Source organism: Aspergillus nomiae (genome assembly GCF_001204775.2).
Source record: "Aspergillus nomiae NRRL 13137 chromosome Unknown contig00205, whole genome shotgun sequence".
NCBI lineage: Eukaryota > Fungi > Ascomycota > Eurotiomycetes > Eurotiales > Aspergillaceae > Aspergillus > Aspergillus nomiae.
The window spans coordinates 26,184-53,847 of NW_015378260.1; the positions used below are offsets into that span (position 1 = coordinate 26,184).

At 44.2% G+C, this 27,664-nt stretch overlaps 6 protein-coding genes across 6 annotated transcripts; 2 read left to right on the forward strand and 4 right to left on the reverse strand.

Annotated features, from left to right (window-relative positions):
- Window positions 1–458: 458 nt before the first annotated feature.
- Window positions 459–1,397, reverse strand: ANOM_006814 (putative DUF814 domain protein; the record flags this gene model as incomplete). The annotated part of the gene is made up of 4 exons (XM_015552070.1): window positions 1,298–1,397; window positions 1,162–1,235; window positions 933–1,059; window positions 459–859 (listed from the first exon to the last, which is right to left on the reverse strand). The coding sequence occupies exons 1-4, from the start codon at window positions 1,368–1,370 to the stop codon at window positions 459–461; spliced, it is 675 nt and encodes a 224-aa protein (XP_015405405.1). The 5' UTR covers window positions 1,371–1,397.
- A 5,448-nt stretch (window positions 1,398–6,845) lies between these two features.
- ANOM_006815 (glycerol-3-phosphate dehydrogenase GUT2) lies at window positions 6,846–9,646 on the reverse strand. The gene is made up of 6 exons (XM_015552071.1): window positions 9,510–9,646; window positions 9,369–9,418; window positions 8,836–9,326; window positions 8,508–8,767; window positions 7,109–8,437; window positions 6,846–7,052 (listed from the first exon to the last, which is right to left on the reverse strand). Exons 3-6 carry the CDS (start codon window positions 9,273–9,275, stop codon window positions 6,979–6,981), a joined length of 2,103 nt encoding a protein of 700 aa, XP_015405406.1. The 5' UTR covers window positions 9,276–9,326; window positions 9,369–9,418; window positions 9,510–9,646; the 3' UTR covers window positions 6,846–6,978.
- Window positions 9,647–11,473: 1,827 nt separating this feature from the next.
- Window positions 11,474–13,242, forward strand: ANOM_006816 (cytochrome P450; the record flags this gene model as incomplete). Its single annotated transcript, XM_015552072.1, has 4 exons — window positions 11,474–11,842; window positions 11,901–12,658; window positions 12,710–12,828; window positions 12,911–13,242. The coding sequence occupies 4 exons, from the start codon at window positions 11,474–11,476 to the stop codon at window positions 13,240–13,242; spliced, it is 1,578 nt and encodes a 525-aa protein (XP_015405403.1).
- Window positions 13,243–16,944: 3,702 nt separating this feature from the next.
- ANOM_006817 (DASH complex subunit DAD2) lies at window positions 16,945–17,781 on the reverse strand. The gene is made up of 3 exons (XM_015552073.1): window positions 17,503–17,781; window positions 17,305–17,364; window positions 16,945–17,214 (listed from the first exon to the last, which is right to left on the reverse strand). The coding sequence occupies exons 1-3, from the start codon at window positions 17,741–17,743 to the stop codon at window positions 17,081–17,083; spliced, it is 435 nt and encodes a 144-aa protein (XP_015405404.1). The 5' UTR covers window positions 17,744–17,781; the 3' UTR covers window positions 16,945–17,080.
- Window positions 17,782–18,156: 375 nt separating this feature from the next.
- On the forward strand, window positions 18,157–20,509 carry ANOM_006818 (shugoshin family protein; the record flags this gene model as incomplete). Its single annotated transcript, XM_015552074.1, has 4 exons — window positions 18,157–18,205; window positions 18,283–18,718; window positions 18,777–19,300; window positions 19,353–20,509. The coding sequence occupies 4 exons, from the start codon at window positions 18,157–18,159 to the stop codon at window positions 20,507–20,509; spliced, it is 2,166 nt and encodes a 721-aa protein (XP_015405411.1).
- A 1,725-nt stretch (window positions 20,510–22,234) lies between these two features.
- ANOM_006819 (exportin CRM1) lies at window positions 22,235–26,267 on the reverse strand (the record flags this gene model as incomplete). The annotated part of the gene is made up of 11 exons (XM_015552075.1): window positions 22,235–22,475; window positions 22,534–22,705; window positions 22,759–23,137; window positions 23,219–23,448; window positions 23,510–23,980; window positions 24,031–24,802; window positions 24,879–25,591; window positions 25,650–25,721; window positions 25,774–25,846; window positions 25,905–25,934; window positions 26,055–26,267. Coding segments are annotated over 11 exons (3,264 nt in total), but the record flags the coding sequence as incomplete, so codon positions are not given.
- Window positions 26,268–27,664: the final 1,397 nt, after the last annotated feature.

The following is a 27,664-nucleotide window of genomic DNA, read 5'->3' on the forward strand; positions in this document are numbered from 1 at the left end:
TCAAATATATTGAGCTGCGAAATCACCACAGACTTAACGAAAGCAAGAAAGTGTTTCTATCAATACATATGCTACTATTGTGGTATTGTTTCGAGTTTGTGTTATTGGGTTCATGTAATGTCCAGTCTTTTCCCATTAGCTACCTACATCTCAGCGCCACGTAGTATACTTCAAGAGCGAAGGTTAAATAAAACAGTACACGGAAAACTTACCATGAAGGATATAATTAAACCAGTCATGGCCAGCAAAATCGCTAATAAATCAAAAAAATATATACAATAAAAATATATCAACTAACCAGAGCTTGCTTTGATTTCCGATGAGAAACCAGGTAGAACCGGTGATCAAAATGGGAATGTTCTCAGGTGTCCAGTAGTATGTCTAAGTCGATGTGGAGGTGGAAAGATTGGTTTGATATATCCATAGAACGGTTTCCCACGGAAGCTGGATTTTTGTAATCACATGAAGTCATCAAGGAAGTCAGGATCCCGATCTTGATTGCTGCTTCCCTGGACGTTCTCCTCACTCATCAGATCATCGTAGGCATGCTCTTTCTGCCACTTCAACTGTTCCCTTTCTCTCTTTTCTTTCTTTTCTCTTGCTCGCTGCTCGTCTCTGGTCTTCCTCTCCTCTCTCTGCTTCTTTTTCAGAGATTCCTCTTTCTCTGCCATAAGATCGGGATGTTTTTCCACGCGAGTTTTATTAAGCCGGTTGACTATAATATTCTCCCTTTGTCGAACGAAAACTTTGCGCACCAATTTGGGATTGTGAAAGGAGACTTGACCAGTAGCCATAGACCCGTCTTTCATCAAGTTCGACCATGGTGTATAGATGATCGTGATGTTATCTTTTTTATTCCCTGGTACGTAAGTTAGCTTACTGTGCATTGGTAGCAGTACAGTATATTGGTTATGAATGGAAAGATTATTCACCCTCGATCGAATTCGCCTTCGTAAGCTGTGCGCAGTCTTCTAGAAGGGGTTGTGGGATATTGTCCCATGATTCACTGTCACGGAGGCGAAGATAGACATGTGCACTGGACAGATTATCAACATGAAACTGATCACAAAGTTAGACGGCATTCAAGAGGGCTTTGCTGTGTAGATGTAATGATAGCGAACCCTGTACAGGCCATCAAGACCAGCGACTGTTAGCATGCACTGCCACGATGAAGGTCAAACAACGGTGACAATACCAAACATCCTTCTCTAATCCATATTTTATAAGATCCTCATCTAGTTTTTAACCATTGTCAGACTTGTACCATGTCCTTGAGCTTGGAATATGGCCATCATACTCTCAAATTTGTCTTTCCCGACATAGATAAAAGCGGATGGCTCAACCACATTCGATGTGAAGTAATATACCATATTGCTGCAATTATCTCTCCCGAGAAATCTTCAGTCAGATGACAGTAAAAAGGTATTTAAAGCCAACTGTCAAATTGTGAACACCGGAGTGTGTATTGGGAAGTGGGGTGTAGATTTTCCTCTAGTTGATTTTGTGGGGAACTCCGTTATGAATACTTAGTTATACACATAAATATATAGATTAGTCATTTATTCTTGGTGTATTCCGACCTGTTCTTGGGAACGCGCATGTATCTGGTTATGCTTTGATAAAACAACACCCAGTGTACGTGCACATGAAGCTAGCCAGACTAAGGTGTATGAGATTCTCTCGACGGCTAGTTGAAGAATTGATAAGGTATTATAAGCATATAATCTATTATACTGCTAATAGTAATACCCACATGCATAGCTTCAAGCAACCAGCATGGCTCCCAAGGAGTTGTTCAGGACCTAGGCAGCCTGGACGTTTTCCTCTTATTTTTGGCGCGTTTTATTGTATAGCTCGCTGTAATAATGCTCTCAACAAAGGTCTGAGGTTCTGGGACACAAATTAGGAACGATTTCACTACTACCGTAGTAGATGGTAAATCACATACATGCCTAAGTTCTTTCCAAAAAAAAGTAAGTACTCGAAACAAGTCTACTATGTGAGATAACTCCGTGGCTAAGATTACATCATGATCCTATCATTATTCAAGCCTCCGAGTGGTCAGTGAACAAAATGGAGCTGCTTGGAACAAAACAGAACCCCACGGTTTGCTCTTGCAAATTGGACGCAGGGTCGGCTTGAATATATATTGTCACCCGATGTAAGATGTCCCTAGTATGTGTGTTAAGGCTCAGAACGCCATTAAAACTGAAATTTATATGGTAAATAATCCTCCCCTGCCGGCAGATATATATAGGGGGAGAGTGCGTGTGTGTTTGTATTATATTCATATCAACCCCTAGAGGCCACGAGCAGCTTGGAAAGCAGTCATGGTAGACCAATCTTTTTTTTTTTAAAAAAAAAAAAAAATATTATGTATCAATAGTAGTCATGGGGATTATTTCCGACATGTATACTTCTATGTGTATCTTATATGTGAAACGAGACAGCAGTGGAATAGAAGATATCTCCCAGTAGGCCAATTCAATTGCTAAGTAGGCGGTTTAGTCATTTCATATACCTAAATGAGACCTAGGAATTGAGGACACTTGTAAACATCGAGGTTCCCGCTAAAATATGAGTCCGGCTGGCATGAAGTGGCTGTCCCACCTACAGTTAAGTGTAGGTATTATATCTACAAGCCTGCAAGATCATATGATAAACAATTATCCTAAAAAGCAAACACCCCGTTACCTATTCCACTATGACTGAAGCGATATAAATAAAATGAGACGCTGTATATAGTGTTGTACTCTACAGTAATTACACAGCATAGACATGTCAACTAGTAGCTATTTGTCACATTCCCATTCGACTGAGCCTGGAATGATGGGCTCCAGTAGACTCTTCGGAATAGATTGTCTGTTACCAGAAATATGCTACCATCAAAACATTCTGGCATTGGTGCTACAGCGCTGCGAGTCATGTAACAGCCTTCCACTGACTGCGAGGAAAGGCTTCATGGCATACCCACCTAAGCCCCACTTTTCTTATGCACCGGACCATACAGGCAACCTATATATAAAAGGAGGGTAAAAAAAAGCACACACACACACACACACACACACACACACACACACTCACTCACTTACTCACTCACTTACTCTGTACAGCGTACACACAGAGAGAGGGGGGGGATTGGGGGAAAGATGGGTAGAGGGAGGTCAGCTTCGAGCTCTTACTGCCATATATCGACCACACATTAAACAGTCTGCCTGGCTAAACATTATCTTGAAGTAACTGTTCTATTATAAAAAGGAGCGACAGTAACTGCAAATAAAGAGGAAGTACAACTACCTACTATTATTTGTCCAATGCAAGCCCCGGTTGTACTCAGGTTGTTGACCACAGCTGGAGACTATAAATGCATAACTAATTAGTTTGCAACCACTAATTGATCGTGAGGCAGCTTAGAAGACCATTGTGCTGTAAAGCCCTGTTAAACCCTACTGTGGAGCCTGAATCAGATCCTTTCCCAACAAGAGGAGAAACCGTTACGCCAAGAGTTAAGTAGCAGCGCTATAACGGGTGAGCCCGTACAAAACCCCACCCGCCACATGGCTCTTCGGAACAGGTTCCTCTTAGATAAAACCAAGCAAAAAGTTAAAAAAGGAGGGGGAAAATAAAAGTGAAAGAGAGAAAGAGCGTATATGTGTGTGAAAGATGGATGTTGGGGGAAAGAAGCAAGACACTTCTTCAACAAGCATTTATACTTGTAATATGCTCAGCATTTTCTTTTGAAAGGATTTCGACAGAAGTGATCTTTGAATAGCCTTGGTATAGAAGAATTCGCAAGTACCCCACCATAAAAAACCCTAATGTGATCTATTTCGGTATGAGATAGAAAAGAGAGAAAGACGCTTAGAGACAAAAATAAGAAGAAATACAGGGAAGATTAATTCACAACTGTTCTCTGCAATGCCAACAAAGTAGTTGTGATCTTCGTCACTCGTAGAAAATGCGATCCACACCCTTGTGCTCCACCTAGAGTGTGTTAATTTGATAAAAGCCTGGGGCTTGCCAAAAAGCGAAATTTCTACCTTTCTTTTTTCTTTCTTCCTTCTTTTTTTAATAGGGGGGTGGAAGGGGCGGTTGATGAAATATTTTCCCTTTGCCTTTTTCCCACGGTAGATTGGATCTGGGCTGTTTCTGTGTTGATTTCTACCATTTATTTTATTTATTTAATTTTTTTAAAAAGAAAATTAAATAAGTAAAGTAAAGATAAATAGAAATATAGAAAGGAACTTCTCCCATGAAACTCTTTACAGATTACAACACCAAACAGCCCATCAGAAGAACTAAACCCCCAATGGCCAACTCTACCTCTTCTGTAATGCGACCAAACGTCCTACAATCGTTGGAACGAGCCAGGAATTGTGAAGAGAATGATGATGATCGCATTATCCTTGATAATGCTGTCACGGAGCTATGGCGAAGGGTACAGAGTCAACCGGACACTTATGTGTTTACCCCAGATGAATTCGCTCTCTTCAACTATTTTATCGCCCGTTTTCAGGGTTCGCTTGTCACTCGAGGAGCAGTGGCGCGATTTTGGGACAATTATCGGCGAAACGGCTCGGGTCTGGACTGAAATGGCATGTCAATACCTTCGGCGCAGCGCCGGCTATCAACATGTGGAAGCCCATTCCAGTTTGCAGAAGAAGCTGGTTTCGTATATCAGGGTCAAGCAAAGATGCAACCACCAGAGTGATATGATAGATTTTCTCTCCCTTTTCCTTTTCCTATAGTGGTTGGAGGACCAATGATACCCGCGCCTGGTTGCGATTTGACCCGTGCATAGAGAGACGCGTGCGATTATTTTGGAAGTCATAAAAATAGCGGAGATCGACATTTTTTTTCTGAGTTGCATCTTGAATCACCCGGATTGGACAGGTTCTGACGGTACCTGTCGATGGCGCTTATTGGAAGATTGGCTACGAATCTAAATCCAATATGAGTCGATTATACCCGAGTGGCTGAAAGGTTGATATCCATGATCTAGCCATTCATTGCCTGCATCGGGGTGGTTGGCCCTTACGTTTCCTCGTCGCCTTGACTTTTGCTTCCTTATCTGGGTTTCTCTCTTCTTTCAAATCCCGCTCATTCAATCAAGGAGTTTACAATTTCATTCCAATGTCTAAATTACTGAGCTACATATGTTGAAAATTAAATCTTTTCATTTATTTGGCTTAAGTGAGATACACGCTGTCTTGGCTCCACCACCGACCCCCTTTTTTGCCGCCGATTTCCCTCCCATTCTAATAACTATCGATATTTTGCAGTCATGCTCTATCTCTAGTATAGATTGGTATACATATATATTTTCGTCCAAAGTAGGATAGAAAAGTGACACCTTGAACCGTGTACTCTTAAGAAGACATACACCCAATTTAATTGTTAAATAGATTATAAGAAATATCCCAGAGTACAGGTAGCCTTTCGGTTAGTCAATCACTATCCATACAAACATCAAAAATCTACATATAGCTCGTGAGATAGAATTTGTGTGGTCACAGGAATATCAGATAGAGTTCCAATATAAAGATCCCAGTTGGGTCGGTCTATCGCAACTTGGAAATATTTCCATTTAACCCATAAAAGATGGTGTATCTCTACACAGTTACGCCTTGTTGAGGAAGTCCCAAAACCTTTGAACTGATAGGCAATGTAAGCATCTGTATATAGTTATATAGTCATGGATACACATAGAGTTCTTAGGTACTGAAATCTACCCCTATGATTTAACCAACTAGTAACTGGCCATAAAACCAAGGGCATAAAGTGCAGACAAAAGAGCAAAAGAACCTGCACGGGTCCTTTATATAGGCGGCGACAGTTAAGCTTGAAGCCATAGATAAATAGACTATGAGTCATGTGACCACCAGATTCCCTCCTTGGGGCTATTTGTAGCTACATTTTTCCTGGTCAGCAAATTTGTCTGTTACAATCACATCATAAGATATCTCCCAGCGCGAGCTCCATTCCGTAACTTTTCCATTGACTGGACTGAGGCTTGGTAGGTACTCAATCTACCTTTCTGTTCCTGGACCTTAAGACTAGTACTCAGTATCATGAATAAGTGTATATACTACATACAACTACATACATAATATTACAAGTACACTGGTACCCCATATTAAGGTCTGCCTCTAGGATATATTTACAATCCGTTCTTGGTGCCCATTCCAGTCAGCCAGACTAGATCCTCGATCACGTACTCTTCTTATATAAGCGTCTGATAGCGAGCCGATAGAGATACCCTACAAGCAGAAACTCCCATTTAAGTCAAATCTAAGAGCATGAAATATCAGACCAAGTCCAAAGAGGAAAAGAAAGAGAACGCTTATAACCTCGTTGCTTACCCCTTAGGAAGTAAGGTTGATTAAGTCGTCAGTTGACCAGCAGCTCCATTAGAGGAACGGTTCTACCATACTGTCAATGATTTCCCAAAATCATATACATCCACTCGTAGCAAAACTCATAAGAGGCGCGAGGTTGCGGGACGGGGGTTATATGCCTCAGTCTCGTTGTCAATGTGGTATCCCAAATCAGCTATGCGGATGAGTCTGGCCGGTGACAAATGACATCTTGGACTTACCCTTCGAGACAACCCACAAGTATAGAATACGGAATGGGCGACAGGAAACACGTCTGTGTATGTGTTATGTCCAAAGAGGACTTTCACCAGTTAGAGAACATCAGGATATGGTCACCCGACAAAGAGCTATCTATATCTAGAGCATGTGAAACTTAGCCACATGCTTCGTGATGTATGTCTCTTGGGCAATGTTCTGCATGGTCAACCCTACTAAGAAATCAGTGGCGCGGCTGTCTGAAACACGCATAGACAGATCTGAAAGGCACGTTAATGACAACCATTGTACATATTCTTCCATTATGACGGCTTTATTATACACTTATACACGACCGCTCTATATATCATGATTTTCTATTTATTCGCAGCGGATTCAGAACTTATCAAGTGACTTGATGCTTCAGAAGCCACAGAAGTCTCAGGGCGGAGGTCACTATTAAGCACATCTGCGGGGGGTCTGAGAGATGTATTAGTACTATGAAGCTCTTTCCATCATGGATTTTATTTACGTACCAGTTCTGGAGGACGCTTGGTGCACCGCAGAATCCACCTGTTTCACTTTACCCGCCTCGACCTGAGCCCTAGACAATCCAAGGAAGTTCTTGGGGAGCCCCATTGATGAAAGGAAACTAACACTTTCTTTCCACTCGAGGTCTCTTCTTTTGGTATCCCAATTGAGTTCCTCGCTCATCAAGTCAATGATACTGGGAAGGGCTTCCAGCGCTGCCTCAGCGTTGAGGAATGCCAATCGAGTTCTGCGAGCAATGACATCAACGGCAGTTTGAGCGTATTCATGGCGAACAGCATAGCGAACCTCGCCATCGATGAAGGGGTATAATGCAGAAATACGTCGGCCACGAATAGGGAAGCGGGCGTTTGTCGGTGAAGACAACGCTGCCACCTGCCAAGCGCGATCACCATATGATTGCGTTAGATGCTGGGCCACATCGGTCTCGAGACCAAAATGTTGAATGAGGTTGATAAACAGTGTTTTAGAATACCCGTGAGCTCCAATCAAGCGGACCTGGTGTGTCTGACATGACCCGTCAAGAACGGCACCATCAGCCACCAAACCGCTGCCTCCAACACCACTAATATCTGGAGCTTGGGAGACATGGCGGGGCGTAAGATTGAAAACACCAATCGCCTCGTCTACAGCTTCTTCTGCCATTTGGCGGTAAGTCGTCCATTTCCCTCCCGCACATGTCAACAGCCCAGACGGAGAAACCGTAATCAGATGGTTGCGAACCAATGCTTCGGAGCTTTTCACTTTAGGATCACGAACCAAAGGCCGAATTCCAGACCATGCTGCCAGCACGTCACTCCGCTCAACGTTGATATCAGGGGCTATGTAGCCACGGACTTCCGACAGAATCCAGTTGATGTCCTTTTCAGACGGCTCTGGTTGAGTCGTGATTTCAGTAGGTTGATCAGTGGTCCCAGCAATCGTGTTCCCCTGCCATGGAAGGAAGAAGATGACGCGGCCATCGGACGTGGAAGGGTCAATGAGACCCATGTTCGAAGGACTATAATATCCAGGTAAGATAACATGAACCCCAGAACTAGGTGCGACAATTTCTTTCACATTAGGCTCATCCATCTTTCTGATGGAGTCGGTGAACGGACCGGTCGCATTGATAATGCCTTTGGCCCGTATAGTAAATTCTCCTTCCTCTTGGCCATTTTTTCCTGGTATGATATCCTTCACTCGTGCCCCGTTTAGCTTGCCCGAGGCATCTTTGGTGAGGCCTGTGACTTGCATGTGATTCACAACAGTGCTTCCATACAATGCAGCTGTCATCGCAAGAGACACGTTCATACGAGAGTCGTTGTGAGCGCCATCTGTATATGCTATCAGTAATGCTAAAGTGTCGATGAATTCAATAGGCAGCGTTTTTGGTGAGGTCCATACCGTAGTAAACCATGGCACCAATCATATTATCTTTTCTCAGCATAGGAAATGCATCAATAGCCTTGCTCTTAGGCAGGAAATAGGAGCTCTCAATTCCTTCCGACCCAGCCAAGTAGTCATAAAACTTAGTACCAACCCAGAAATAGGGAGCTTGCCACCACTTCTGAACGGGAACCATGATAGGAAGCCAGCTGGAGAGGTGAGGAGCAGTGTTCAAAAAGTACTTGCGCTCCCTTAACGCTTCCTTGACAAGTTTGTACCTATGTGGGAAGTCAGTTTTCATCCTATAGCATGTCTCACTTTTTAACAATTATTCACGAAGACTGACTGGCTATAATCTAGTTCCCACACGGCCTTTTCCAGGTAGCGGACGCCGCCGTGTACCAGTTTTGTGCTCTTACTGCTTGTCCCAGAGCTGAAGTCGTCTCTTTCGACAACCGCCACCTTTAAACCTCGTGTCGCTGCATCTAAGGCGATGCCTGACCCAGTGGCGCCAGCACCGATAACAAGGAGGTCATACACATCGGAATCATCACCACTGGAACTGCGCCTCAAATCCTGAATCTGTTCCAGACGCGATTTAATTGAGGGAAAGCTCGGCGGCACAAGTTTCCCCTCATGATAACCCGGGGGTGGTACAGCGGGAGCTTCCGAGCCAGGGATGTTGCGAGGACGGTAGGAGATGTACAGAACACCAGCTCCTGCAGCCGCTGCGGCCGAAGTATAAAGCAGAGGCCGTAAGAGTCTGCGGGAATGACGAGCGGCCATTATGTCAAGGGATAAGCTATGTTACAGGAGGTCCGGCGAAAAAATTAAGGCCAGGAAGATTCCCAGTAAATCAACCTCAGGAGTGCAGGAGAGGAGCGCCAACAGAAAATGTATACAGAGCACGTATTTGCGCAAACCTTTCTCTGTTTTAACGTGAGTTGATGGTTTGACAAGTTCCAAAACACCGAACGTGGAAGTTTTTTGACAGTGACTCGGGAAATAGCATTTACGTACCTATACTGCTCGGGGGAGGCGGGGCCACGACTCTCGAGAAGAGACAAATGGTCGTGAAACAGAATAGGCAGGCGACGAAAAGATTGAGGGAGTAGGGAGGTTGAAGTTTGAAGGAAAGGGGACAGGATGGATCGCTTAGAATGGGAGGAGGATGGGGAGAGAGAGCCCAAATAAACCTACCTAGAGACGGAGTGTGAGACAGTTTGTAATTGGGGAATGCGCGGTCTCGAGTTGACGGACCGGGTAACCTTCCAAGTCTTTCTCGTCTTCGTCATGCGTCATGGGCATTTTCCTTACAAGAAAATCCGGGAATGGTTGGAGCAGGACGGGGGCGGGTCCAGATGACGGCAACACGGCGCAAATCAGATTGTCCCACCAATTAAAAGCTCGGCAGCACCGGGACCTGGGTGGGACTCACTAGATGATATAGGCGTCGTTCCCGAACTCCGTACCTCCATGTGACCAGCAAAGTTTTGTTGCCATTACCATTCCTGTACTTAGTACGCAACAGCTTCAGGCGGTCCAGACCCTGGGGCTCAGCACATGACCCCTTGTTGCATAGAAATCTGGATAACAGAGATCGACTAGCGGCAGACTGTATATCACGCGATTCCTGTCCCTGGCAGTAAAATGACCATGTTTTCGCGGCTGCCCTTTCGGGGGTGACAAACCCATTATAATGCCTATTTATGTCGACGATTGGCAAGAAGCTTGATCCCCAATGCCGAACTAGTGGCGTGTGTTCTATATATAGGAAAAAGTGTACTCACATATATTTGGTAGGTATATTTTCTATAATATAAGGCCCATATGATATAAAAGGCCAAAGAGGCGAGACAAGAAATAGGTACAATTCCCTGATCCCTTAGACAAAGCTGGGGCTTCATAGTCGGACAGACCATTACGTGGTAATCAGTTTAGTAGTAGATTGGGAAGTTGATTTTGTTTGGTTTTTATCGATTTCCAAGACCTTGGCTAGGGGGATCGATCCACTTATCCAGCCAGACCCTGACAGTGGAGTATCTCCCAGCTACGCAGTATGTATAATCATCATTACTACCCATATTCACCAGTCACCGATAGTGTCCGCCCGATGTTATCGTCAATTATCTGTAAAGTACGGATGCACCCACAAGAGTGTGATTATGATATCGTCGAGTGTGAACTCGGCAAAAAAAAAAAAAAAAAAAAAGGTCGTGATCACCTCTCCAGTGCACATCTGAGGGCCTGTAAAATACTAATCAGGCTAATTGTGGCAAGGACATCGCCGTTCATATCATTTGCTATGGTCGAGTCAATACATATCTAGCAAACTTTCTAAAGAAAAGGATGGATGAAGTTTAGTACTAACCCCCTTCACATATATCAGTTGCCCAGTAATAAAAGACTTTTCCAGGTGCAGTCGGCATTGGTGCAAATTTTTAGCCATGAAAGATATATCTGTACTAAATTAGGGCATGTGGATTAAATACTTACGTCCCGTTATCTTAGTTTTTAGTTTCTAATGCTTATCACCATAGATCCAGGTCATCCCCTATCCGCTGATCATATTGCATCTACTTGGGCTACAGCTCAATACAGATACTTCTTAGAGGAAATAAGGTCTAAATATCGACGACACAGATTGAGTTAGATATTCACCGGGTGTATGTATGTACTTATATATCTCTTATCCAGGAATTGGCTGTTGGCGGAAATATTCCGGGGGCGGAATTCGCTCGGCTGTAATAACAACAGATGCATCAATTCCGCGATGAATATCGGATCTTTTTGTGCCATACCCGAAATACTTTGTCTATACAGAAAACGTGGGGTAGATTTGAGCTATAGATCCTTCTTTTATATGTCTAACAGAACGGAAAACTTCCTCCTTTGCGGCCTGCGAGGACTTTTATTTAATGGCCTTATGGACGTGTGGCATTCTGTGTCACTGACAAACCACGACATTATTAAGATAGTTCAGCATGGCCATAACAGCATCTCTGTCCTTTATACAGCAAAGCCTCATTCTTATCCCTCTACGGTCAATAGCTATAGCAGTTCTTCTCATCCCTTTTCTTTATTTCATTGTTAATGAATTCATCCGTGCTTCCTCTCGTATTCCTGGATTCAAAGGGCCCCGTGGTCTACCTTTAATTGGGAACATCGCCCAAATTCGCAAGAATGCTGCTGAACAGTATCGCATATGGTCCAAGACCTATGGGCCCGTTTATCAGATTCAGTTGGGGAATATTCCGGTAATCGTTGTGAACTCTGCCGTCTCTGCAAAGGCAATTTTTGGGCAGAATGCACAGGCCTTAAGCTCACGGCCTGAGTTTTACACCTTCCATAAAGTAGAGTTGACCCGATATCCATTCTCACGAAATACACTATTGACAGATTTGGATACAGATCGTGTCCAACACTGCTGGCACAACCATCGGGACTTCTCCCTACAGTGACTCGTTGAAAAGACGTAGGAAGGGTGCCGCCTCAGCCCTTAACCGGCCGTCGGTAGATTCCTATGTCTCGCATCTGGATGCAGAATCCAAGGCATTCGTGGCGGAACTTCTTAAGTATGGAAAGGGTGGGAACGTACCCGTGGATCCCATGGCGATGATCCAACGCCTCAGTCTGAGTTTGGCATTGACTCTCAACTGGGGCGTGCGTGTGGTATCACAGGAAGAGGATTTGTTCAATGAGATCACCTACGTGGAGGAAGAAATAAGCAAATTCAGGAGCACCACGGGCAATCTGCAGGATTACATACCTCTCTTGCGGCTAAACCCCTTCAATACTAACTCGAAGAAAGCCAAGGAGATGAGAGATCGGCGAGATAAGTACCTCAATGGACTCAACCGTGATCTAGACGATCGTATGGAGAAAGGAATCCATAAACCCTGTATCCAAGCCAATGTCATCCTTGATCAGGAAGCAAAGTTGAACTCAGAAGAACTTACCTCAATCAGCTTGACTATGCTCTCAGGAGGGCTTGATACTGTTACTACGCTTGTGGCTTGGAGTATCGGTCTCCTTGCCAAGCGCCCAGACATTCAAGACAAAGCCGCGGAAGCGATTCTGAACATGTATGGTCCTAACCAACCAATGTGCGATGCTGCAGATGACCAGAAATGCGCCTATGTTGCTGCGCTGGTACGAGAGTGTCTAAGGTTCGTCATCCCTTGTGCCCAAATTGAGTGGGTTACCTAAGTATTGTATAGGTACTTTACGGTCCTTCGCTTGGCTCTCCCTCGGACATCGATCAGAGATATTACCTACGACGGCAATATAATTCCTAAGGGAACAGTTTTCTTTCTAAATTCGTGGGCTTGTAATATGGGTAGGTGATTTTTTATTATTCCCTTGCCTTGACCTTCTGTTGTCTATTAGGCCACACTTAAGTAACACTATACCTTGCACAGATTCCGAAACCTGGGGCGACCCGGAGGAGTTTAGGCCAGAAAGATGGTTTGAACAGCCCGATGCGCCTTTGTTCACTTACGGGCTAGGCTACCGCATGTGTGCAGGCTCACTCCTTGCTAACCGCGAACTGTATTTGATCTTCATGCGCACCATTAACAGCTTCAAGATTGAACCATATGACGAGATCAACTGGCACCCTGTCCATGGCAATTCAGATCCTACAAGCCTAGTGGCAATTCCGAAAAAGTATAAGGTCAGATTTATTCCCAGGGACAATAAATTGCTTGAGGATGTTCTTGGTTCAACGTCTTCATTGAAGCATGCTATATGAGGATGGTTCTTGCTGCACGGATGTTTTATACTGATATATATCCTCCCTCCTTTCATTTCATCTTCCGCATGTTCATCCCTTTTTTGAGCATATTATGAACCACCCTTGATATCTTACTGTGCCTAAAAATATACGCGGTTCTGCTTCTCCCCGTTATCTCACATGAAAATCAGGAACACCACACATGTTCATTGTAACATGGTCAAGGACCTGCGATCAGTCTTGTGTTTTTAATTTAACTGCTACTGGATAATCATGCTTTCCATTCCTACAGTATGCCCGGCAACCAAAGATAGGAAGGGTGATTCCATATAGGCAGGCGCAGTGGCTATTCCAAAAGCTACGAGAGCAAGGTAGCTTTATTCAACAATGAAGGGTGATGCAGATTCGGCGAACCATGTCCTTTGGCTAATCTCGCTCCACAGTTCTGCATTTGTGATGATTAAACAGGAAAGAAAATAAAATAGCAAACTTGCAAACACAAAGGCACATAGGAGTGTTAAATTTATATTTTATCTGTTTGCTAGCAAGGTCTCGAAGTAGATTCGGATGTGCAAATTCACAAGCATCGCAGTCATCATGAAGTTTCATGAGGCTAATTATCTCTTTAAGTTACGAACCTGGCCAAAACAGGTTACATAGTCACGCAACTGATTTTGAATTCGATCAGATATTGTAGGGTCATATGATAAATTGCTTTTAAGTGAGGAAAGAGAGGTTTGAGAAAACAACGACGAGATTATCTGTGATGATGTAGAGATATTATTAGATGGTAGAATTGAGTCCCCGATATGGCCCTGAACAGTACTAACTCGAGGGTACTTGGCTGCAATTTCTGTTGCAGTCGTGTCAATCCTTTGTGGGTAGATTGACACAGGAGTACCAATCACCACAACCTCCTCCATGAGATCTAGCTCGGCGAGTCTACAGGATTGAGAACAGTAGAGCCCTCCCAAGGCCTGTCGGTCACAAACTAGACAAAAGTCAAGAGACCATCCTGTGGCCATTCTGGTCTATATGACCTTGGAGAATCGAGATGACGAGGGAGTATAGAACAATCTGATGAGGCGCTCTTGGGGGGCGGCGCGAGGTGACTAAAGATGAAAACTCAGCTACCAATCAAAGACCGATGTTGGAAAGAGGAGTACCGGTGTGATCTTTAGGTTCGAAAGCAATGGTGGGAGTGAGACTTTCGGAAAGGTGTAACTTAGGAAATTCAGTAGGAGAATAAGCAAGAGGACAGCTTAGCACAGAAGATCACTATTAGTATATATTTAGCACAACCCGCTATTGGAATATGACTGTTATAGCCATAACACGCCATATAGCCCATTCTTATTCAAATTATTAGGTGCTTGATATTATCTATTGAGTCGTATCTCACAGCTCTACGCCCAGTGGAGTAGGAGGGGTGAACTAAACTTATCCTTGGTAGTACAGGTATACCGATGTCCACTACGTGTCTAGTATATAGGAAGCATGCTTAGGTAGCAAGGAAGAGCCAAATAACAATAAATTGTAGATATTTCTCTTTTTCAGGATATATTTTGATGTACATGATCAAAGATCAAGTATGCAGCAGTGGTTTGGTTTATACGAAACCAGGTTGTTCCAGCAGTGGTCAGAAATCCAGTGGTATCACTACCTTGTGCAACTGTTCATTGAAAAAAGTCTAATCTGACTGGATATCAATATAAGATTGGATGAGTAGGAATGTTGTACGTGTAAGATCAGTGATTGGAGCGACATACTACTCTGAGGGTGGAGAAACACAGGCCCTCCTCTCCAGCTACCCTCCATACAAATAACAAAACTTAAGTACGATTACTTGTTCTGGGTTTGATTGGATTGGATTGTGGGGAGTGGTCCACGGGTACACGGTGATCAGGTACTAAATAGTAGTACAGAGTAGATTTATGCTCTACGGAGTACTGGCGGCCTCGAAACAAGAAAATGGACGTAGACTAAGACAGATGTCGTGTATCGTCCAAGTCGCTCATCCATGCGGTAAGGTAGGTTATTTCAACTTGACTTAGGGTAAGTTGAAGTTTCAGAAATTCATATTACATTTATATACTCCGATTGTATAAAAGCGGCCCAATAATTATTATTCTTGCCATTAATTACTTGGTAAATTCAGCCACGTAAAAAAGGTGGATTTAATAAATTAGGTACGGAGTATAATTATAGCCTCACATTGTATTGTGGAGAGTTCTATGTGGTGGCTTCAGCAATACTTGTATCAGTCTACTTCTTCTTTCTATGTCCTCAACGCATAATATATCGATAATATTGGTTTGTTATTATTACCCTTTCCATAAAGCCCAGTAACAAATATCCTATGAGGCGGGATGTTCTTGAGAATTATAAGATAAAATGTTGTAGTTGTACTTGTATTGAGTAGCACTTAATATAGGATAGATATTCTGTTGCAGTGCACCTTGTATCAGAGTTATATTGCCAGATTTTAATATATCCTTTGCCGCTTCATCTGTGGTATCTGATTATTTTCTAGGCTTATACTGTCATTTAGTGTATATAAAATAATCTTCAGTTCTTGGTATATTTTTTCAATTTTCACGCGCCATCTTTAAAAATTAGCCATTTTCAAATACTTATAACTTAACTAATTCTTTATTAAATTGAATTTAGATTAAAGTTTTATAATCAGCGATATTCAAATTAGAGAAAGACTTCTATTTTAAATAAACTAAAGATAGTTCAAAAATATCGATTCAATGGAGATATATACAGTACAGTATTTCTAAAGTCACTAGATTGTTGAAAGGGTATGCGAATCTTGTGTATCTGCCTCACTCAGGAGAATCTTGGGTAGGGTTTAGATCTGATCATTCCCATTCCCAGTGAGAACATATGAATATCCCTAGAAAAAAGAAAGAATACAGAAGGAATAAGAGAGGATTTAACAGAGGAGACTTCCTTGCTGGGCCGGAAAGCAAAATTGAAACTAAACAACCTTCACATACTAGATTAAAGGATCTGTGATTTATACTGATATACTAATACCTATTTGGGATCCTTCAGTATAATTCAGTAGATTCAAAGAATGAATTCCGGAAATGAATTGCATGCCTACTGATATTCTGTTTGATCCCATGTTTAGTTTACTATCGATAAATGAATGGATTCTGTCCATCTTACGGCTTCTTCTCTCCTTCCCTCAATTCCTTCCCAACAATACTATATTAAAGAATTATTGTAACTAGCAACTGAAGACCCAGTACAATCTTCAATAAGTAACCGACCTCTACACTAGAGTTCCGGGGTCGGTTAGTAGTTTTAGCCACTTGTAAAAGGTCACAAAATGGAAATTATATTGACAGAGCTTTGTTAATCTGCTACTTTGGCCAGTTCATAAGTTCCCCAGGCTTACTCTCTAGCCTCCCTATTCTAGCATAAACATGTCATGGGAAATACATATCGAGATTTCTCGTTATAGACATTGGCAATGGTATGTGTGCATGCTGGCTGAGTTATACAAGAATTGCATACCCTGTCCCGGTTTATATTAACAGGTAAACAGGAAACAACTCACTTATCCATAAACCGGGCTCGTTGTCTATTTCAGCCGGAGTGAAATATACAATGATGCACCCGTCATGTCAGTTTTCCAGGACAATGATAACAATCAGTGTGCATAGTATGCCCCTGTTGCTTGGGTCACACTACAGTAAGTCCAACAATGTATTAAGTTTATAAAATGAGCGCTCAGTATCAGTTTTATTGGCCTTGTGTCATGGTGTTTATAATTTTGTACAGCGGTACCAGAAGAGGCACAACTTATAATGAACACTGCAGGTTTAACAGAAGCCGTGCATTAATCTCTCGTCGTTACTGCTTCTGCTGGGATTCGGACTAGAGTCGCAGGCATGGGGTAATCAACTGCTTTATCATCCTCAGACAAGGTGTTGGTATTTTGCGTTATCGGTCTTTGAACAGTTACAGCTTCTGCTGTTCAGGGAACCAAGGGGTCAGCAATGTCAACCAGTGATAAAGATTTCAGCGGTGCTAGTACAAGTAAGAATAAGGTGGCGAACTTACTAGAGGCCATGCTAATAGACCGCAGAACATTGTCCCAGTTAGCAAGAACGCAGGCAACAGCTAAACCCGGCAAGACAGCAAGCATTAGCATGAAGCGTGGGTAGTCAATCAATTCACTGAATTTTGTTTCCTTCAAGGAATCGCAAGAGCGGCCTCTGAGGGTAAACTGGCAGCATGTGCAAGCCGAAGTTAACGAACCTTCTGTGCCATCCTTAAGCGTCCCTATCTTCTCTTCTAACACTTGCATTTGCATCGCTAGTGCACCACTCATTTCGTGAAGTTGCTTCAGATTATCTAGCTCGGCCTTCTTCGACGCGATTCGGGCTGCCAGGGCCGACGATTGCTGCGGCGCAGCATGGTGAGTACTTGGCTGACGAAAAGATGAACCTGTAGAAGACACTGACGGAAGCATTGATGTAGGTCGCGACATGTAGGTCATATCAACAACGGTATCCGAGTTAGTCGAGCAAAGTACCTAAAAGATAGTTTCTTATCTCTGGATTCAAATCAGATGATAACTTCCACAACGGTAGATTGTCAGAGATACGGAGTATGTAATACGTCGGTGGTAGTTACTAGTTAACTAGAGTCCCAAGCAGTCAACCCACTTTACCCGCTAATCCTAGTCGGGGCAAATATCAACAACTTAGTAGCACTCTGTTTACATGCTCTTTCAAGTAACTTACCCACAAGGAAGGAAACTCTCCACCAACCATCCAACGACCAGGACGGGGGCTTCTCATTTCTTCATAGTCTAATCTCGTTTCAAAGCTTCATCACGCCCCCCGCAACTGGCTTGGTCAGCGAAAGGAAGGCAAGGCAGACAGTGCAGTCTGCATCGGCTTATGAAGCATGGCTCGCTTAAACGAATCAACAACCTCGACGGAATCCATTGAAATATGTGAGTTATATGCATTACCTCTCTTAGATTACTAGTGTCTGGTAAACGGTCTGGTGTTAACCTCTCCAATACCTCAGTGAAACGGCGATTCGTGCGCCAGAATCGCGAAATCGCCCGAGTGAATTCGATACAGTCCCTTCGAATCCGCAGCCTTGAGTCAGAAGTTTCGCATCTCCTTTCAGAGAATGTTTCCCTCAGAGAGCGAGTCATAAATCTTAGCCAAGAAATAGAGAGATTCGAGGCGGCCAAGTTGTTCCAGGATGGAGTCTACGACATCAAGGCGAGACTTGACAATAAATTGATGGAGCTAGGAGGCTTAGTAGCTGATTTGGGCGCATTGCCGCGCAAATTCAACAAGCCAGCCAGCGGGATAACAGAAGTTGCACATCAGGAGCAATCAGGCTCGGATCCCAGACATAACATAGCTGGCCTTGAAGCTTATCCCGCACTCGAGCAAGACGGTAGGCTTCCGGTTATACTGGAAGACAAATATTATCCACGAAAGACACTAGAGTAAGTGAGACATGGCATTTCTCGCGGACCGTCAAGGGCTTTTACTGAATGCCAGCAGGCCGCAGGAAATGCAAGAACTGATGAACAACAACATGAATGCCCCGCAATCTTCGGGCCAAGAGAACCCTTCGATATTCCAAATGGACAGTATGGACGATGATCCATACTCGACATTGTCTGAAGCCGTTGCGGATACCCAAGAGTTTGACAGCTCCCTAGGCCCCAGTGAAGCTATTCTTCCCCCAACCCTTGAAACAAGGAAAAAGAGGAAGGCTGGGTCCGGCAAAATACGCGAAGATATTCTCGATATGAACCCCGGAGAGTTTCCTGCACGAAGGGAGTCAAGTTTCGTGCTAAATCCAGGTTCCAAACGTAAATTCTCTGGTAGTGACGATGGCGATTTTGCATTTGCAGCCTCAGATGATGACGATTTCCAATTCACTCGACCTACCCAGTTGCCACAGTTGATGCGCGACCAATTACTACCGAAATGCAACGATCACTCGCCAGTTGAGAGGCAAAGCTCTCAGAGGGCAGGCTCCAAAGGTGATAGCCGACCTAAGCGAAAAGTGCTCGAGCCGAGTATGTTGCGATTAATCCCCTTCTATGAATAGTGCAGCTAATGTAAATATAGAGAGCACAAACTTATCTTCAATCGAGCCCCTAGCTACTGAAGCCCATGGACAAGATTGTAAGACCCCCGCAAGAAGGAACAATGCGACAGACGAGAATAAGCCGATAGATCCAGCCCGTTTGAAGGGGGATATACACGGTCAACAATTAGCCCCAAACGAGAGATCTCATTGCAATGACTCTGATAAGGCTAGGCAAGAAGAGATTCAAATTCACACTCACGTGGCTGAAGACACATCGCGCCCATCTTCGCCACCCGTTGCAGTCTCTCAAGTACAACATGAGCCTGAGACATCCATATCCTTACTTAATGCTTCGTCTAGACCCACGAGGCGCCAAAGATCTGTCGTAAGCTACGCAGAACCTAATCTAAGGGATAAGATGAGACGTCCAACGGATGAATTCATAGCAGCAGTGGGAGGCGACCATCATCTAAGGAGGACATCCGGTTCCAGTTCTGTTCGAACGAATTCAAACGGTGAATTTGAAGAGCGTAAAAGTGGCAAAATAGTTGCAAGAAAAAAGCGAGACTCAGATATGGGAGGCAGAGACCCTACCACACTTCCGACGACTTCTTCCGATAACCCCCCTTGGCAACCAGCGAATATGATGTCTCGGAAACAAAGGAAGGCCTCACTTGCAAGTAAAGAAGATGCACCGCCTGGAAATGATCCTACGAATGAGATAAACGAGCCCCATTCCTGTCGGATATTCGAGGGCTGCGAGCTAGTTGAGGTCTCAAGTGATCAACCTATGGCCGAGGTACAAACGGGAAGCACAGGGAAGCATGGATCACCGACTGCAGTGGACCCTAGTGACATGCCGAAGGAGTTATCGAAGAGTATATCTAGAGCAGCGGCAGCAGCAGTCCCCAGCAGGCTGTCCCGACGGCACTCCTCAAATCCCAGATCCTCTGGGCGGTGTCATTATTCCCCCAAACACGAGATGAGTGTTTCAGGTACCGAGCAAGAAAGTATGACAGGCTCTAGAGCATGTTTGGGAGGGTCTAATGATACATCAATTGGGAATATCAGCGAACCGAGGGCATTCATGCATGCATCAGAATCTCCCCCATCAGCCATAGGGCTAGCAATAGGTGCTAGGCAAATGAGGCGCGTGCCACGCGCCGCTGCTAGGAGAAAAAGTATGATGTTGTGATCAGTTAATCATGTCTGGAGACAATCTGCATCTACATGACCCCTGGATCGAAGTTTGTTAGACTATGAGATAGATACCCCTTTCCGTGTTTAGGCTACTTCTGTATAAATCCACAGTATTCTTAGGGGCTCAATGATCACTTGAATCCTTCACTATTGATTGAAGCAGAGCGCTACGAACGGCAACACTTGTTTCAGCCCCATCACTTTTTCGTAGATGACCAGTTGAGCTGACAAACCTTTGCGGACTGCAAAGGCTAACTCTGCACAACATATACTGACAAGATGCGAGAGCTGGTCCAGTTGAATTTTGCTGAGTATTGTAAATTAGACAAGAGTTGGATCCTTTAGCGCCCTTTTGTCGTCCTAGGCATCTTCTCGTAGGCATTGGGACTTGGTCTCCTCCGCTTAGGCTTTCTGTCGTGATTTGGGCAACATGGTAGCTGCCCTCTTTCCCTGTCATGTTCGGATTCATGGTCATGAGACTGATTGTCGGTATTACGATGCACCAACGAACGGCCCAGGATGTTCCTGGGATTGCCTATCTCATTATCGCTATCAGAGTCAGATGAATTAGAATCAGAGGACTCAGACTCTGAACTACTTTCACCGACTGGTCGAGCTTTATGGTAGATGCAGCATACTACGTATCCATTACGATTCACCATATCCGTTAGCCTTGGATGACAAGGAAAGCACGATGCAGAAGGTCACGCCGTTTGTAGCGTAGCGGTACTCACCTTTGGAGCTCTTTTTCCCCATTCCTTCATTATCTATGACATCCTCACTCCACCGTATATGCCGGTGCAAACCTCTGTTCTCAGTGTTAGACTCGACCGTTGGTTCATTTTCTGCCCTTAATCTGAGTGTTCCTGGAACTCGAACTGTTGATGTATTGTTAGGCTGTTGAGGCACCGATTCGACCCGGGATGTCCCACTTGATGCTATTTGTCGGGATCTAGACATCATGGGAAAGACTCATATGGTTGAAAAGAATATCTATGCGTAGGACAATTGCTTCAAGAAGAATATCGATCGAGAAGAGTCCAAGCCACTGCAGACTGATATGGCTCTGATGCTAGGGCATTTGAATTCTGTAATGCTAAACTAAACTTAGTCAGGTCCCCAACCTTTGAGAGAAATTCTTGATTGGCGGCTCACCGCCTATATTTTCGCTCATTTGTTCGTAAGATTGCCATGGGTTAAATACTTCTGCGGTTACAAGCAACAGAAAATAAATAAAGGAACCTTAGGGTTGATACATCGCATCTAACCTTGAGGTTTGTGATGTGCAACTGAAGCTACATAAAGACTCGCTGAAGGAAAACATGCAGCGAAAGATTTTACCAACTTGAAAGGGCCTATTAGTCGCAATGGCATAGACAACAACTCGCCATGAAAGCGGCTTGAATAAGTGAGCTGCAGCTAATCGGATAGAGATCCAAGATTGATTGCATATAACAGCCAGATACTAGAACAGGAGTGAGGAAATATGGGGCAGTTTATCACCTATGGCCGAGAGATGAAGAAAAGAAAATGTGGGGAGGAAGATAATATAAAACACATCAGACCTAGCAAGAAGGCCGGATCTTGACCTTGTTCAAAGCCCATAACAGGCCCAGCCGTCTAGCCGGTCTTCCCCTGACATAGCCATCGGCTTTTTCGGGTGTTCTGTGGCGCCGGTGGATAGGAACGGGGCAACCTCACAACGTAGTTCCCTGTCTAGTCATAGTTCATCCTCTTGGTCCATTTCTGATGGTTTCAGAAGGCCCCCAACTTTCATGGCACGATCCCGTTCTGCAGCTTTGGCATCTCGTAGTGCCTGCTCTCTCTCTTCTGCGTAGAGCTCTGCATTGTCCCCAGCAAATTCCTTCAGTGAGATCAAAAAGTCCCGCAAATGAGTCTTGAATTTATTGAAATCATCATTAAATGCAAACAACCCGATGACAAATTGCTTGATCTGAATTCTGTAACAAAGTCAGCACATCTAAATTTATCCGGTACAGTCAGTGAGATAGAACATACTCCTGTAGATTCTTGAATGCGTTTTGCAAAAGATTTGCAACATATTCCTGGAGGAAGTCCTTATTCGAAGTCCCTAGTGGTGCTTGTTCCGGGGAGTAAATGGGATCTTGCACCTTTCCAGCTTCAACGAAGTAGAACATACGCGACAGGAGCATCGCCTGAGACTTGAATCCTGTAAGATAGTTAGTAACTCCTCACATCTAAGTTCAGAGTGTATATACATACCGGCTTTATGGTCGCTGTCGGTGAGCACGAAGAAAACATCTTGCAGGATTGGAATGTAGAATTGCCGGAAGAAGATATTCGAAGTCTGAGTATCTGTCTCGGCCATATTATTCATGAGCTCAAGGCACATCGTAAGACCCGTGTTCTCGACCTCGCGATTGTCGTGTTTGCTGGCCCACATGCAAGAGTCGATTACGAACTTGAATTGTGTAGCATCAAGTTTGAGCAGGGCTGGGAAACAGTATAGGTTGATCGCTTGGAGCAGCTTGAAAAATTGGACCCGGTGCTCCGGATATTCGTGAAAGTCTTTGTTAATCATTTCTAGAGTGCATTCGAACACACTCTCCATGATAAGGGGAACCTTGTCTTCCATCAAATTCTGGAAACAGGTCAGTTTGTTGTTGTTGCACCCAACAAGTTATCCACAAGGGTCTAGAAAGCACGCCAGAGCCAAACATACATGAAGCTTGTGGATGATAGTTGTCATGACATTCAGAACCTCTGCTTCGCGCGCATCTGGAACGTTACGATTGTAATCCACCAACACAGCCTCGAGCAGAGGCGGGACCATGTTTGCATTGACCATTTCTAAATCGTCCGCCTTCTGGACGTAAGTATCAATGAGTTTGAGGATTTCCTTTTTAATCGTCCTAAGTCCTCGGACCTTGGGTGTTTTTGTCGCAATTTCTCCTATAAGACAAACAATTAGCGATTATCTCCAATAAAAGGAGAGCAGTGCCGTGATCATTACCATCCTGCACAACAGCATCGCTAATAAGCTGGCTAGAAGCTCGAAACATGTTTAGCATGTCATGGTAAATGCGTCCTAGTTGAGAGTAAAAGTAGGTGCCAATTGACGAACAGGCAGCGACGTTCGTTTTCATGATATTGCCAATGATCTTAATCGTTTCTCCATCTTGGAGGATCGAGGGATCCTGATTTGCCTGGCCTATAATAGCATCCCAGGCAGAATTAGGCAATGACATTAAATTCTCAATCAACCGGTCTTGGAGGCCCTTTTGACCCTGTGCAGAGATCATATAACCACATGCTTCGTAGAATGTATGGACCTGCTGCGGCGAAAGGTCACAAGTAATTTTCCTCATGCTCCGAACGATTTCCTCAATGAATGGCTCGTTTTCCCCAGGCTGAAGGGCAACAAAATGGCGTCTGCATTTATTGGCGATCTTTATGAAGGTGTCGCAAGCCATGTCCTGAACACCTATTGGAAGTTAGAATCAAGGCTTCTGGTAAAGTGATTGAATAGCCAACCTTCATGTGTCTCATGCATAAACTCAAAGAGCTTGTTGACAACTGTCTTCAAAAACTTCCAGTGAGCCTTCAAAAAGCGAGGGTACTGCCCCACAATGTACATGATGTTACTGGCCACAACAGCCTTGTTATCTTTTCCACGCTTCATTTCTGTGAGACCTAATAGGTCCTTAATGACAGTAACAAGAAAGCGCTTCTCGGTCTCTTCGTTCATGGCTCCGGAGATTGACCCAATAGCCCAGCAAAGGGTATTACAGTTGGCCCATGACCATTCAGACCCATCGACTTGTTTAGCCAATTTCTCGATCATTATATTCTCCGTATCAACAACGTCGAGATGTGTAAGGTAGACCAAGCACTCCCGGATTGTCTTGTAGAGTTGGATCGTATCACTCTCTTTGACGAACTCGCGGACGATTTCACCTTCATCGTTCTCGACGACCAGGACCTCTTCTGGGCGTACCATTTTCTCTATCATGACTGTACGCAGGCTTGATAAAACTTCTTCATATTTGTGCTTGCGGAGGGGGTAATTGGCCAAGGTGCTGGGATGAGGCGCTCCACCGTTAGATAAGCCACTGACGCCCATGCTCACCAAAGGATTGATATCGGTAATTGGGAGCTGCTGCATCTCTTCATAAAGCTCCTGCACGAGACGCGTCCAGTATTCTAGGCAAATCTTGAAAACTTCTCTGTCGTCAATTTGACTAATGCGAATAAGATAAAAGTGCGCATGAGTGAGATAGTCACGATTTGGTAATTTTTCAATAACCTGGGTAAAGGGGAGGAGAGCAATAAATATCAGTGACTCTATGAGCGTTTGGGAGCGGGAAACTTCCGAAACTTACATTGAGATGGGCGCTGAAGAAACTGGAAAGGAAGAGCGCAAGGTTGAGTACAAACTCTTGATCTCGCGAGTTGCTCTTGGCATATGTCTGTTTCAAATCCATTGATAGTGGGATTATCTTGGAAACTATCGTCAAAGTCTCTGTAAACATATGTACCAGCCTCTCATCGTAATTATAAGGGTTACCGATCTGTAACCCGCCAATTTCAGTCAGGCATTTGAGAGTCACATTGCGAAATTCGGGAACGTCCAAAAACCGTGTCAGAAGGGTACTTATGATAGGTGTTTCAAAGATATATCCCAGCGGAATCCAGTTCAAAAAGCGTAGGAGGGTCTCCAGTGTAGCTTTAACCAAGCTAGGTTGGTTTGCGGTATTGAGCACTTCGGAGCACAACTGGAAGATTGATGAGAATTCCTGTGTCATAGAAGTCTTCAGATTCCTTGCTTTTACGGAGGTCATCTGGTCTTGAGAGAAGTCGAACACTTCCTCCGATAGCAAGCGAAGGATTGCCATGTTGTTCTCACAAATGGAAAGGCTTGTGTGGCAGGAGGAGATAATTTCGTTGATAAAAGTCGGCCAATTGTGAGGCCATTCCTGCTTCAAAATGGAAACAAGAACCAGATTTAGTTTGTTCAAGAACGCTCGCTCGCTCCTTAACTTTTCTTCCGAGCTAGAGTTTTCAATGATAAAGTTAACGATAAAATTTCGGATACCTGCAACCGTCAGACAAACTCAGACAGACCCGGATATGAAGTCCTAGAAAGGGATTACCTAGGCATTGTTCTCTCGGTAGAACCTTCCATCGAGTCATGATTACATCGTCAAGAACTTGGAGAGCAAGATCTAGCATCATCAGCCCAATCCCAATTAACATACTCAAGGGTCGATATCGCACATTTGGTCTGTGGATACGATGACTCCTGGAGAATATTCCCTACAATTAACCAGGCATCCGGATTTTGCTTGAACTAGCAATACAAGATAGGTCAGATAATCCCTTTCATGCGGTGTATATCAGCGACTCACTTCTGTCAGTGTCTGCTGGGCTTGCTTTTGCTATAATTTGCAATTATATCATTAGTGCTCTGTATCGTTGCACAAGGATCATAAGATAGATAGAGGGAAATATAGAGGGCTACTGGAAGGGGAACGCAGGATATGTTTGGGATAACATACCAGATCTCCTTTGCCTTCATAGAAGGCTTGGACAGTGTTGTCCAACTCTTGTATGGATACCGACATTCCGTTCCCAAAGCTGGCGATACGGCCCTTTGCACAGCTTGTCAACGCGTCCCGGACACAGGCGCAGGTAAAGGGGAGCTCAAGTTAACCCAGTATAGAATTTGCACGTATTATGACAAGTACAGGGTAAAGCGAATGGGTGGAATGTTTGGTGGGGTCAAGGCTCTCTTTTAGAGGGGTTGGCCGGAAGTAAGCTCCTCAGAACAAATTACTACTGTTTTGACGAGAGGCAAGATGCCCTGAGGTAAAGTGGGGCTGTATGGCCCAGCTTGATGCAGGCGCGGGTTTAGGATATGGATAAACCCAAGACGGGGTAAACAAAAAAATCCGTGTAGACTCAACTCACTGGCGGTGTGAACAGCGTTGCTCAAGTTATTGGAACTCTATCGGGCACAATGTAACTAAACTCGTTAGTAAATAATTAACTACGTCCATAAATGATTAGTCAGCTGCGTTTTGTATGGAGAGAGCGTTTGACCCGAGGAACTTCCAAGTTATCTAAGTCTACATCCTAGGATTCGAATCTACCTTGGTCACGGTGTTCTAACCCGTACACCATTTTGGTATGTAGAACCAAGGAACACTAGGCTAAAATTGAGAATAGATACCTCTTACCATGTGCTCCTCGGACCACCTTCGTGTCAGTCTCGTACAGATATTTTTGCTGTCTATAGCTAAGAGCGTTTAACAAATGATTACCCTTGGCTTTCGGGGCCTTGAATTTGTATAGAAAGGTGAATCCAGTCAGGCAGGATAAATGAGATACAATTTGCCATCGGATTATTCCTAAAAGTATTGACTACACAAGAATACGAAGCTGAATCTCAAAGGAGCTTCCGGCTTTGACAAAAGTAAGAATGAGAAGGCGATAGATATTATTACGGGAGCAATGATAAGTAGATCCCAAAACATATTGCAATCATGTATATGAGTAAATTTTTTGTTGGGGAAGAGGGGGAAGTGAATGTGACAAATTCTGATCAGATACTCTGTTGGTATCAATGACCCAGGTCGAGTTGGGTGCTGTGGTACCTACTAAGTTAGGTCTGTAACCGCGCCTGCGGTGCTGTCTGGCGCCAATGACGAATATCTTGAGGAAGAAGACCTCGTAAGCGACCAAAATCAAGCGGGAAATTCCTCCCCCACAGAAAGAGGTACGTATTCAAGTCACATTGGAAGTCGGTCGGACCCACTAAACTCTACACATTCCCCTGTTGCCGCCTTGCCGCGCTTCCCACGCTGATAGAGCAGGTGGCAGCAACCCATTACAATCCAAGTCTGTCCTGGGGCCTTGTCGTGGCGTGTCGCCTGAGCGCCATCACTCGCAAGCATGAGACCCGACGAAAGGCCGTCATAGCCAATCATTTTCCTTATGTAGCCATCGCGGGATGGTCGATCGCGCGGTAACTGCAATCCAGTAACCTCTCAACAGCCAGCTGGCAGCCGCATTCCTACCATGAAGCAAGTAAGAACAGGAGCTAATACTGCCCAGTGTACTTTGGAATCCCCTGGTCAGCTTGCTCATCACCTCAACACCCCCCTAC